The sequence below is a fragment of the Amphiprion ocellaris genome, chromosome 19 (genome assembly GCF_022539595.1).
Source record: "Amphiprion ocellaris isolate individual 3 ecotype Okinawa chromosome 19, ASM2253959v1, whole genome shotgun sequence".
Lineage (NCBI taxonomy): Eukaryota > Metazoa > Chordata > Actinopteri > Pomacentridae > Amphiprion > Amphiprion ocellaris.
In genome coordinates this window covers 11,124,279-11,137,205 of record NC_072784.1, presented here as the reverse complement: position 1 = coordinate 11,137,205, position 12,927 = coordinate 11,124,279, and the positions used below count along the sequence as shown (strand labels likewise).

Genomic DNA, 12,927 nt, shown 5'->3' with positions numbered 1-12,927 from the left:
CAGATTAAAAAAAATTGACTCAGTCAAGAAATGACTGAAAAGACACATGGAAGGGCCAGTAAGACTCAAAAGGGCCACCAAAAAAGACTCAAAATTACGACAGGGACATGTAAACAAAATACAAAAATACTCAAAATAACCCGGAAAAATGCAAGCCAAAGTAAAAAGTAAGTAAGTACAGGAAAAGGAAAAATCTATGCAAAAAAACAGCAAAGAAAAAGAAAACAAGTGGCTGAAAATGACTATAAGAGACTCAAAATTACCAGAAAGAGATGCAAAATAAAGTAGAAATAATAAGAATTTAAATTTAATTTAAAAAATGAATAAGAATGATCATCATAGAATTCAGTTAGACTCTAAAATTGTGAAAATATAAACTACAAATAATACATAGTTTAATTTCATTTAAAAGAAAAGTTATAGGTGGCATCTGTCGCTGTCTATAAATAAAGGCTGTTAAAAAAATCAAAAGGTTGGCCGTTGTAGATTTTCCTTTAAGGTGATTGGCTGATGCACACGTCAGTCACACTTTCCTTTTCCGGTCTGCTCCGTTGCTAAGTAACAGCTGCTATGCTCCCTGTCCGTCCGTCCGCTAAACAGAAGCTAAATGTTAAATTTAAGAGTTTGGGAATAAACGCAAAGACACAAATAGTTTGTGTTCGTTGAAGTTACTCGTCTGGAGTCATGACGGCGATAAAAGACGGAGAATACACAGCTACAATCTACAAACTGGTGAGAAAAATTACGTTTTTCATGTTAGCGTCTTAGCTTCGTGTTAAGCTAATAGCCTGAACCAAACTCCACTCAGAAAACGTTCAATTTAACGTATTTACATTATTAAAAACAACCACACGGTACATTACACTTTAAAATAACTGAGACGTGCTGCTGATAAATTCAGCCTTCATTTAATACAGCAGTTGCAACGAAATTCAATATAATTTCTGCAATGTTTGTCCGTTAACTTGGTGTTTAACTAGCTAATCCCTGAAGTGCTACAGTTCATACGGTTTAAATTCTGAGCTAATTGGACCTGAGTTGAACTACTTTACCAATAACGTGGCTTGTTAGCAACATGTAGTGTAAAATATACAACTAACACAGTTGTGGACTGTTTTCCAGATTAAAGACAGTCAGTATGTGGAGGCGATTCACATCCTGAACGGTCAGCTTCAGAAGCACACAAAGGTGAGTGTCTCAGTCAATGTCCATGAAGAACATATACAAACAGCACATATTTTCAGGATGTCTGCGAGTCATGCAAGCAAGTAATGCCAATACACAATCCATAAAGCTCTAAACATTGTCTTAAATCAGTGTTTTATCATTTGAATCAGCTAGTGCAGAAATCATTTTAATCTATGAGCTACTAATCATCATAATTAATAGTTTTAGTGCATATTTGGAGCAAAGTGTGCAGCATTTACTTCTTTCAGCTTATCAAATGTGAGTATTTGCTGACTTTTTTTGGAAAGGTGTCACTTTCAGCATTTGGAAATAGATTTTTGGAGTTTTTTTTTTAAATCTACTTTCAGGTATTTAGTCAGTGATGAAACAAGTTTTGTTCCTTTTTTTAAGTAAAAGTCACCTTGGCAGCAGAGTAGTCTTCCTCACAGTAGTGGAATTAATTATTCAAGTATTTGAATTAAATATTTCTGCCATCTTTTTATGACTTAAAACTTTCTGAATTTGCTCCAGTTTATTTGACATTTTATATTCTTTTATTGTTTAAACGTTCCCTTCTTGCCTCAAGTACCTCAAAATTGCACGTAAGCACAGTTCCAGAATAAATGTACTTAGTTACATTCCACCACTGCATTTTACAAACCAAAGATTTATTTGGATAATTTACAAATTTTAGGAAGAACGCTCTGAAAGCAACATTCGAAAAATGTTTTCCAGCAGCATTTCAAATGTTATCAAGGCCTCAGATGAAAAAAATCTTTTTATCAGGAACATTTTGTACCATCCCTGTAGTGTGATGAATAATTATCATTTAGCCTTGGTGATGAGGGAACACATTATAGTTCTTCTATAAAGCATGCTGTGTCCCTGATAGCAAAGGAAGAACATTTTCCAACAACATTCAAACATTTCCCTCAAAAATGCAGCATTACAATAGAAATTCTCAGGTAAAGATTTTAAACTTGTACTTAAGCGCAATACTTTAGTAAATGTATTTAGTTTAGATATTGGATTTTTGGAGATTTTGTTGAATTGTGGGAAATTTAGAGGGAAAAATCTCAGTTTGGTGAAGCTGTTAACAACTGTTAGACGTCTGAAATGTGAGCCTGACTGCACACTGCTGTTTAAAAGCTTGTTGTATTATTAGCTGTGTCAAACCTTCATTTTAGAAAAGCTGTAAGAGTTTACCGCTTTCATCAAAACCAGAAATAGAAAGTCGTATAAGATGGAAATGCAAAACTCAGACACGGATACTTCAAAATTGAATTTATTTATTGAATAAATTAGTAAATAACAGGGCGTAGATGTTAGATTACTGTTTTTCTGAACAGAGGAGCTACAGATTCTAAGTGTCCGTTGTGTTTCAGTCCAGGGCGGCGCTGTCTCTGCTGGGTTTCTGCTACTACCACATCCAGGACTTCACCAGCGCCGCCGAGTGCTACGAGCAGCTCACCCATCTGCACCCGGAGGTGGAGGAGTACAAGGTGTACTACGCCCAGTCGCTGTACAAAGCTGGAGCTTATCCGGACGCCACCAAGGCCTCGTTTGTTCTGGACAACCCCAGCAGTCACACCAAGGTGCAGCACAAACTCAAACAGTTTCATCGCTGTGACAGATTTACCATTTCAGAACAGTTCCACTTTGCTTCCATCAAACATTTCCCACCATCTGTCGCACAATTTCCATCTCTGGCAGCATTTGTTCGACGGAGTGTTCCAACAAATGCATATGGTGCCATAAACGCACAACTAGTGCAGCAAGGCGAGTACAAATGTGTTGAGCTCAGCAGCACGTTTATCACCAGTGATGCTGCTTTTAAATGGAATGTAAAGTAAATTTTAAGTTTCTTCATCAATTTCAATAAAAGCGAGTTGAAGCTGCTGAAAATCAATCATGGATGACAGCTGATGTCGTCCCTGTTCATTTTGTAATTTTGCTAAAAGTCAAGAACAGTGATGACGTTTCTGCATTAACTCTCTTCTTTGCTAATACTTTGCTGTATTGATACTTTTACACCTACTACTTCCACCACTGCTGCAGGTCTGTGTGTTCTCAAGAAATCCACAGATACAGAATAACACAGTTTAAACAAAAGTACAGTGATCCCTCACCATATTGCGGTCTCACTGTATTGCAGATTTTTGAACTGCACTTAGTATCACAGTACTTTGCTGTATATAGATATTTTTACATAGTTATTATTGTGGCGAGCTGCATTGAAGAATGGCATTGGAGAAAGGATATTTGCATTTAATGCACTTTGCAGCTGGTGGATGCTTTAACTTTGACACATACGGAAAGTGGCACTGTATAAAATGTGGCAGGAAGTCATCAAACACACTTCACACTTACGGTCCTGACAACATAACACTTAACCAAACTAACTAGGCTGACTAAACCACAAAAACACAATAAAACACAAACACTAATAACACTGGAACACTAACATAAACCACGATAATGACATTTCAACCCCCAACACCCTGAACTCCCATGGTGCATTGCAGCACAACAGTTCAGTCACAGTGACCAGCTCTGCGATCGCTACATTATTTTAATTATTTTGCGGTAAAATAAGCATTTTCTAGCCCAAAAAAATGTATAGCAGCATTCAGCATCTGGCCTTGTCTGTTTCACACAGACGCCTGATCGCTGCACATAGTGTTGCTCTGTGGTGTGTGGGGAGGGTTTATAAAGCCTTAAAATATATATAAATAATAAAATAAATATAGTCGCTACTTTACTTTCCGTCTATCGTGGGGAGGTCTGGAACGTAAACCCTGCGATAAACGAGGGACCACTGTATACAAAACCAACAGTACAGTGTAGGGAAGTTAAGCGATGTATAAAATGAGTGTTTTTCACTGCTTTTATTTTGAGTTACCTGTTATAATCTTTGCATTTGTACAAAAACAAAATCACAGCACTGATTTTGATTTTAGCCTGAGATCTATTAATTCTGTTTCTTTAAATTAAACGAGTAAATGCACAACAAATGCAACAAGGCAAACACAAATGTGCACATTGATGCAACCGTTAAATAAAATTAAAGTTCATCTTGTACCTTTGATAAAAACAAGAGCATTTCTGCGTGAAGTTTATTCATCAGTTGTAGGAGCAACAAGTTGAAGCTCTTGAAAGTTAAATACATTTGATTTTTTTGGCTCGTCAGTTTGTCCTCTGTCTGTTTGCCACAGATGGTCAAGCTGCAAGCCTGCATCAAATACTGTGAGGAGGATTACTCCGCCGCCAAGGTGACGAGCTCTAACACATTACACTGTTTCTTTTTCAAAATGGAGGGAGATTTAATTTCTATCATCATTTATTTCCTGCTGTTCCTGTGTGTTTCTTCAGTCTCTGCTGGAGCAGCTGCCTCAGGACGACCCCGACTACGTCTATAATATGGGCTGTTTGCTTTACCAGGACGGGAAGTACGAGGAAGCCTGCAAGAAGTTCATGTCTGCCATGCAAGTGCTGGGATACGTACCAGGTAATTAAAATTATTGCTAAAAAAAATGAAACTGAAAGGCTAAAAACACAATAAAAGATGAAACCAGAGTGTTGAAATCTTTTTGAATCAGCTTAAAAATGTCTACAGTCTGAGCAGTTCTCACATGTAAACTGTTTCAGAGAGCCACTGTTCTGAAGCCTCCGTCACCTTTATTTTTGTGTCTCAGAACATCCAAGAGCATCTGTTTCTTTAGCGTTCTTACTGGACTGCAAATGTTCTGCTCCATAACAATTATTCATGTCAGATTTATCTTTTTTTCCCCTGCATATAAAACTGAATATAAAGCAGATAAAAACTGCAGCAGCTACAACATTAACCTGGTGCTACAACGATAATGATTCACTCTAAATAACATAATGATGGCAGATATAATAATATATCAGTCAGATGGACCAAACCAGGGCTTATACTGCAATATTAGAAAGTACATTTCATGCAGGATTTTTAGTTGTATTTGAGTATTTTCACTTTGTTGCACTGGTACTGTTACTTAAGTAAATGCTTGTGAATATTTCTTCCACCAGTGCTGCACCCCGTCTGCAAAAAAGCACACAAATTTTACATATTTTACACATTTAGTCCTTTAAAAACTTCAAACAACAGTTTATAACAGGTAGGAAAGTTAAGCACTGTCGAAAAATATGAGCGTTTTTCAGTTCTGATTTTGGTTTTAGTCTGAAATGTATTATTTCTGTTTCTTTAAATCAAAGTAGATGTGTTTTCTGGGTAAACTTCAAATTCAGCACACTGAGAAAGAAGGAAAACTTGTTTTGGTTAAAGTTCATGTATTTTCTTCGTCCGTCAGCGTTGTCCTACAACATCGCTCTGACCTACTACAGCCTGAAGAACTACGCTCAGGCCCTCAAATACATCGGAGAGATCATCGAACGAGGAATCAGGGAGCATCCAGGTACAAACACACCTCATTGGAGCTGCCGTCGTCTAATCTGTTGGCCTCTTGACGTGTTTTTACTGCTGTTTGGTCGTCTTTTTGTGAATGGGTTGTTTATTCTCTGCATGCCAGAGCTGAGTGTCGGCATGACGACAGAAGGCATCGACGTCCACAGCGTCGGCAACACGCTGGTCCTGCATCAGACGGCCCTGATCGAAGCCTTCAACCTCAAAGCTGCCATCGAGTACCAGCTGAAGAACTGTAAGAACGTCCATCAGTGTCTCTAACTGCCCTTAAACATGAAATATTTACATTGCACACGTGATAATACTCTAAATAATCCAGCATCTATAACCGTCTGACAACACCAGGTGTAGCAGGTCGCCGCAGATTTATGGGTGAAGTTACAGAAAAAAAATGGAAAATTCAGTTATTTAGTTCATTTACTAGTTACACATTTTTAGCTAATATCACCATGAAACCTCTTCAGTTTATCACTTACAAAAAGTTACATGTTTATATATGCAAATATGGTATTTTATATGTAAAAATATGCAAATTTTCATTCATTTACAGAACAAAAAAATGAATATTGGATTAAAATGTTTAGTTTATTTTGTTGTGAGACAGAGGGGATTTTAAAAATCTCTTTTTATCACTTCGTGAATCTCAGCAACCTCCAAAATATCAGGGTTTTTTTTTAGGAATAAAACAAAATTTACCTTGTAAAATCCCGTACATTTTTTTAAATTGAAAACACTATTGACAGTTAAGATTTTAACCAAAAGACTTCCCCAGTGAATTGCTACCATTAATTATTTATTAAATTTGCTGTCTTACAAGTTTTTTGGAGTTTTATGTTAAAATATGCAAACTGTTATGTCATTAAACTGTTAATAATGTGATAATTTGATCAGAATATTTGGATGAAGCAAGTCGGAGTTGAAAAAAGAACTTTATATATTCAATAAACCACTATTTGCCAATAAAAATTGTAATAAGATATGCAAAGTAGGAAAGATGTTCTCAGAGCAACAGTTGGAAAATAATTGAAGAGGACTTATAGAACATCTTCAGAGAACACTAGAAACATCACCGGCCTTCTCTCAGAAGAAAAAGAAATACAGTTTTAACAGGACCTTGAAGTGTTTTCATCTTCATTTCATGAGCAGCTTCTAAATCGTGGTTTTATCCAACAAAGCAGAGCGTCACGGTAACTTCACTCTAATCTGAGTTACTGTAATTCAGCTGGTAGGATTCAGTCAGAACCAGGGCACCACTGCAGAAGTTTCCTGTAAATACTCTAACTACAGAGAGGAAGAGGCGAGAATCAGCAGGAGAAGAACTCGTAAAGCTCCTTTTTTATCTTCAAAAGCCGTCGACCCGCCGACACGTTATCAGAGCGGCTTCAAAGATCCGTGATCAGAGCGGGAAGGAGGACGTCTGAAGCCAGCATCAAACACAGCTTCATCACCTGCATCACCTGCGACACCCGGCTGCAACTCAAACATGGAGCTAAAGCAGGATTTAAGGAGCTTCCTGTAACCTGCTGCTTCCCTCAGTAACCTCAATGTCCCCTTTTTCACTTCAAATTATTCTCCCTTCTCGCATCTTATCACTGAATCTCTAATATCAGCTGTCTGTTAACGGCGGAAAGTAGCAAAATTAGCCATATAATGACCCCAAACTACCAAAATACGAAAGAAAATAGGTAACTGATGAGTAAATTGAATTAATTTAATCAATTAAAAAGGAAGTCTGTTTAAAAAACAATGCAAAATACACAGTTTAAGGTTTTGAGATGCGCTACTGTGAGCAAAAACTGAAATATTTTGCATCTTGTTTCACAGTAACAGGAAGAAAAGCCCAAAATACACTTTGTTTATTGGTCATTTCTGCGAATTAGCACACATTAACTTAATTAACACCCAGTTTGCCTGTATAAATATAAAATGTCAAACAACTTAATGGTCTTGGGAAGATTCATTGTTACATCTATTAGTTGTTTTTTTTTTTGTTTTTTTTTTACTTGTAAATAGAACAATGAATATCTTTAAAGGCTGTTTTCTCAAAAATGAATGGAAATTGATGCAAATTAGAGCATTTTTACAGAAATTCAACCTCATTTGTGTATGAAACATCTTTATACCTTTTTAGTGCAACAACTAGTCATGTTTAAACTTTCATTCAAACACAAGAGTACACATGAAACTATTGTTATCCTTATTTTTATCTGTTTTTCATTATATGTTTGTATTTTTTGACTTGTTTACTTTGCTTCATGAATTACCCCAGTCTTCCACAATCTTATCTTATCCTGAGACTCTGCTCTGTTTAATTATTTCATCCTGCAAACAGAAACCTCTAGAAAACATCTTTCAGACACTAAAATGTCCTGTTTTTTCCCTCTCTGTTGTGGATTCCTGCAGTGAAAGGAGCTCAGGAGGCTCTGACAGACATGCCGCCCAGATCGGAGGAGGTAACTCTTATTTTATTCACGTTTTGGTGACATAAATCAGTGTACATGATCATTTTGTGGGGAGAAGCGTCATTTTAAAAGTCCCTGCAGGATGAATTTACGTTTTTAGGGTAAAGGTTGAGGTTGAGTCGCTGCTGCGGTGTGATTATTCTGCCTGAACTTGCCCTCCGAGCCGCCGGCGGCTAACAGAGATGAATAGAACATTAGAACGGAGACGTGGGTGTGAAGGCTCACACGGAGCTAATGATGATAGTTTAAAACGGCTTCATTAAAATTAATGCTCAGACTGGCCTCCGTCCTTGGTCCAGTCACGAGTCTGTAAACTCCAGGAGAACATTGTGCACAGCTACTGCTCCCTGGTGGTGTTCAACACTCAGTGCATCCTGTCTGTCAGGAGGGAAGTTAAGTTTGAGAGTCATGCAGTTAAGAAATCACACACTTTAATTCTTTTATTTATATATAATATAGTGCAAACAGTGTATAAGATAAGATAAACCTTTATTAATCCCACGGCAGGAACATTTGCAGCAAAGGTTGTAGTAAAAACATGTAGGAAACATCCGTAGAAAATATAAATAAACCAAAAATATACATTGGTGCTCATTCTTCCATATGTGGATATCAATAATCTGGATGTTGAATTAATCTTGAACAATATTTCACAAATCTGCATATTTAAAAATAAGGGTATAGCACAGATTCTTCAATGAGTGCAAATACTGATTTAAGAAATACTGATACTGCACAATATCATTAAAAACCAGACATGATTGAAAATAGAGGCACTAAAGTGCAACTTCAGTGCAACAAAAGCCTGTTTACCTGCAACAAATGTGGGTGAGGCAGATTTATTTGTATGTTTGTTTGTATTTTGCACACAAAATGCTTTACGTAGTGTGGAAAAGCCTGCTGAAATTTCACAAGTTTCAACTGCAGCTTCAGCTTTATTGTCATTCAGCAATGTAAGTAGTACACAGTTAAACGAAATGACATTTCTCACATCTGTCCACAGTGCAGAAATAAAGGTAATACTATAAAAAGTTAAGAATAAATATAAGGTAAAATAAATATAAGATACATTAAAAAAGACTAACCTAAATAAAAAAACAAAAACACAAGCATACCCCAGACACAATCATACTCACTACTGGGGTGATGATGATTTAGATTAATGTGATTTCAGTTTTGGGTATGGAGGTGATGTCTTCATAAATATTCCAAAAATCAGAGATTGTCGAGCAGAAATTGTTCTTAAAATGTGAGAATCGTGGTTTTGTGTGTTCTGACAGGAGCTGGATCCGGTGACGCTCCACAACCAGGCTCTGGTGAACATGGACACGAAGCCGTCGGAGGGTTTCGAGAAGCTGGCCTTCCTCCTGCAGCAGCCTTCGTTCCCTTCGGTCACCTTCGGAAACCTGCTGCTGCTCTATTGCAAACACGAGGTAACGCAGAGTACAAGAGCCAGTCCTACACCGATCAGGCAGAACATTGTGACCACCTGCCTAATATTGTGTGAGTCCCTTTATGCTGCTAAAACTCCTCTGACCCAGTGGACAGGACCTCTGGGGATGTCCTGTGGCAACAGGATGGTGGCAGTGAATTCTGTGGGTCCTGTGGGTTGCAGGGTAGGATCTACCTAGATCAGGCTGATCCTGGAACATCACACAGATGCTCAGTAACATTTGAATATTGATAATATCTCGTAAAAACACAGTAAAAATGGATTCATTTTCATATTGATTGTAAAAAACAAAAAACAAAAACATAAATACAGGCCAAAACTGTAAATATCATCAAAAATATGTATTTTTACGAATATTAATTTGTTCTTTTTGCAGCGTCTCCATTACACTATTTTAATGTATTTAAATCAGCAGAAAAGTCATTTTTCTACAAATAATTGCTGTTATTTGAAAGAAAATGTATTTATGTTTAGGACTGAAAAATAAGAAATTGTGTTTTAATTGGTATTTTATACATTTTTCTGCTTTTGTTACATCACAGATAATATCTAATAAACTCAGAAAAAAGTATTAATTTACATGTTTACTTTAAAAAACAAACACAAAAAGCAGGGCAAAACCCTAAATAATGTCCATGTGAAAAATCTTTATTTTTAAAAAAATTAAATTATTCTTTTTCAGTGTGTCTGTAACATGACACTGTTTAACTGCTTTTAAATCAGCAGAAATATCATTTATTTTACAGATATTTACAGTTTTTTTTTTAGTTTTTGTGTTTTTGTTTTTTGCAGTTTTCCTTTTTTACAGTTTACATTTTATTTTACTTTTGTTTTTACAAATAGTAATTTGTTCTCTTACAACATGTCAATAAAGCAACACCAAATTTTACTGTTTAAATCAGAAAAAAATATTTAACAGATATTTGCCAAATAATTGTTAATACTAATAATTAAAGAATTGTTTTATTTATTAAGGATAGAAAAATAGTTAATTGTTATTTTACAGGTTTCTCCTTTTTAATTAAATTATAAATAATAACTAGTAAAATCACAATAAAAACAATTACATGAAACTGTAAATAATGTCCACATGAAAAATCTGTCTTATTTTTTTTTTTTTTTAAGTAAGTTGTTCTTTTGCAGTGTTTGTCTGTAAAATGACATTGTTTGACTCCTTTTAAATTAGCAGAAATAGCATTATTTTACAGATATTTGACTTTTTTTAAAGTATTTACTGTTTTTGAATGTTACAATATTCGACTTCTGGCACCCTTGTTGCCGGATTTCTTATTATTTATTTTACAGTTTTGTTTTCTTTACAGTTTTACATTTTATTCACGGTCATTTTTCCACCCCAAGTAAATGAAAAGTTTCCATTTAATTAGTTTTATTCAAAGCTGCGTACACAATAATCACTTCATTCCATGAGGCCTCATGTCAGCATTTTCCATCGTACTTTACACCACACGGGGGGCAACGCTGTTTTTAAGGGATTAAAGCCCATGTGGAGTTATTTTTAGTGGAACAAACACACTGAGAGCTGCAGGACTTTCATTAATTCAGCATTAATGTCTCTGCTGGATGTTTGGCAGTACTTCGACCTGGCAGCTGACGTCCTGGCAGAAAACGCACATCTCACCTACAAGTTCCTGTCACCGGTGAGTTCCTGAGCTTCCCCAACAGAGATGATGTTTCTATCAAAACCCCATCAGGTCCTGTGATATCTTTACAATTGCAATTATGTGTATCTGCAAAATAATCAGTAAAAGTTTCCTTTAAATGTTGAAGATGTGCTTGTTTGTCCTTTGCAGTACATGTATGAGTTCCTGGATGCCTTGTTGACCTGCCAGACGGCTCCAGAGGAGGTACAGTAACAAACATCTGGCATTTAGTGCAGTGTTTTCATTAAGGATAGTGACAATTTTTTCTAACATCAACAAGATTTTCATTTTTGTTGGGTTAAACAACCTCTGTGGTACAAAATTGATGAGGGCAATTGAGTTTTGTAGAGTTTTTTCAGGTTTATATGGTCAAAAACGTGGTAAATCTACTCAGCATTAAAAGCTCCTGACACACTGACACTTTATGAACATCACACAACTATACTTTCCACATTTTGTAATTTAGTCTGGTACAGTCATTATTTTTACAGTGCAGCTTTAAGTCTCTTTGTTCAATTTCTCTGTAAACTTTCAGGAATTTTGACGAGATGAACAGCAAATTCAAATCAAAATGCAGTTTACAAAATGCTAAAGCTGCAATTTAGGATACAAATTCATGTGGTATTCCTCATTAAACAGTCAAAATATAGTAAGATAGAAGCAATCTGAGTGATTATTCTAAAACTTTAAGTCTCTGTTTCTCTTTCAGGCTTTCAGGAAGTTTGATGAGATGAACGGAAAACTGACGGAGCAGCTACGAAAGCTGGCGAAGCAGGTTGTTCACCTCATTCCTGTCTTTCTGTTTTACCTCATATTCTCTTTCAATATTTGCCTATGTCTTATATTTTACCAACACAGATGTTTCTTTCATATTCGGTTTGTATTGTTGGTGTAGTGATGTTCTGGTGGGTGAGTTACTGTTGATTCAACAAAACGTGATTTTAGTTTTAATGAATTTAATTTGTGGACTGCTGTATTTTCATGATTTGTATTTTTTGTTGACTTGTGTCACAACAAATAAGAGGAAACTTTGCACTGAGCTATATTCATTCACCAACTTTATTTGCTGTTTTTTTTCATAAATTAAGATTTTATTTGTTGAGGCAGAAAGATGGACATCAGAGGATGTTATTGTGTTTTACATATTTTAAAATTAATTTTACTTTTTGTGTTTCCATGAACTGCAAACAAGCAGGCAGAAAGCATAATGACAGCTGTGACCTACAAAAAATGTAAAAACTCAACTAAAATATCGCTTTGTTTACTACAACCATAGACTGTATAAGATGGTAATATAATTTCTTATACAGTCTATGACTAAAATAAACAAAAATCAAAAGATTGAATCGCATTTTTGTCAAAAGACTAAATCACTTTGATTTTAAACCTCCCAACTTCCACTTATGTCTACTTCATATGAACTTATTTGGCATTTTATTGACTGAATTTATCTATTCAGTGTTATGTTGAGAAACCTGTTGGCAGGTTTCTTATATTACTTTTGTTTAATTTCCATTCTAATCCCTTTAATGAATAGATTCGCCTTCGTAAATGTAAATCGTGAACACGTTTTCTCTGTTAGCATGTCTCTTTGTTAGCATAACTCTAAAACATAAATGTTTGTCAGAAAAAACATTTCCTAGAAGGTTAACAGAAAAAGAAAGAGCATTTTCCTATCATGTTCCTCAGATCTTTCCAGGTGATCTACTTCCCCTGCTTCCATCTCATCCAGCAGCT

At 35.8% G+C, this 12,927-nt stretch overlaps 1 protein-coding gene across 3 annotated transcripts in view; it reads left to right on the top strand.

Moving 5' to 3' along the window:
• Positions 1–547: 547 nt before the first annotated feature.
• Positions 548–12,927, top strand: part of ift70 (intraflagellar transport 70) — a 28,673-nt gene continuing 16,293 nt past the window's right edge. For all 3 annotated transcript variants that reach the window (XM_035947246.2, XM_023268268.3, XM_055005274.1), the window contains exons 1-12: positions 548–732; positions 1,123–1,188; positions 2,553–2,762; positions 4,383–4,439; positions 4,540–4,675; positions 5,502–5,606; positions 5,721–5,849; positions 8,018–8,067; positions 9,357–9,509; positions 11,122–11,187; positions 11,341–11,394; positions 11,900–11,965. In XM_035947246.2, the coding sequence (XP_035803139.2) occupies positions 685–732; positions 1,123–1,188; positions 2,553–2,762; positions 4,383–4,439; positions 4,540–4,675; positions 5,502–5,606; positions 5,721–5,849; positions 8,018–8,067; positions 9,357–9,509; positions 11,122–11,187; positions 11,341–11,394; positions 11,900–11,965 (1,140 nt within the window). In that variant the 5' untranslated portion in view covers positions 548–684. The remainder of the gene's footprint in view (positions 733–1,122; positions 1,189–2,552; positions 2,763–4,382; positions 4,440–4,539; positions 4,676–5,501; positions 5,607–5,720; positions 5,850–8,017; positions 8,068–9,356; positions 9,510–11,121; positions 11,188–11,340; positions 11,395–11,899; positions 11,966–12,927) is intronic.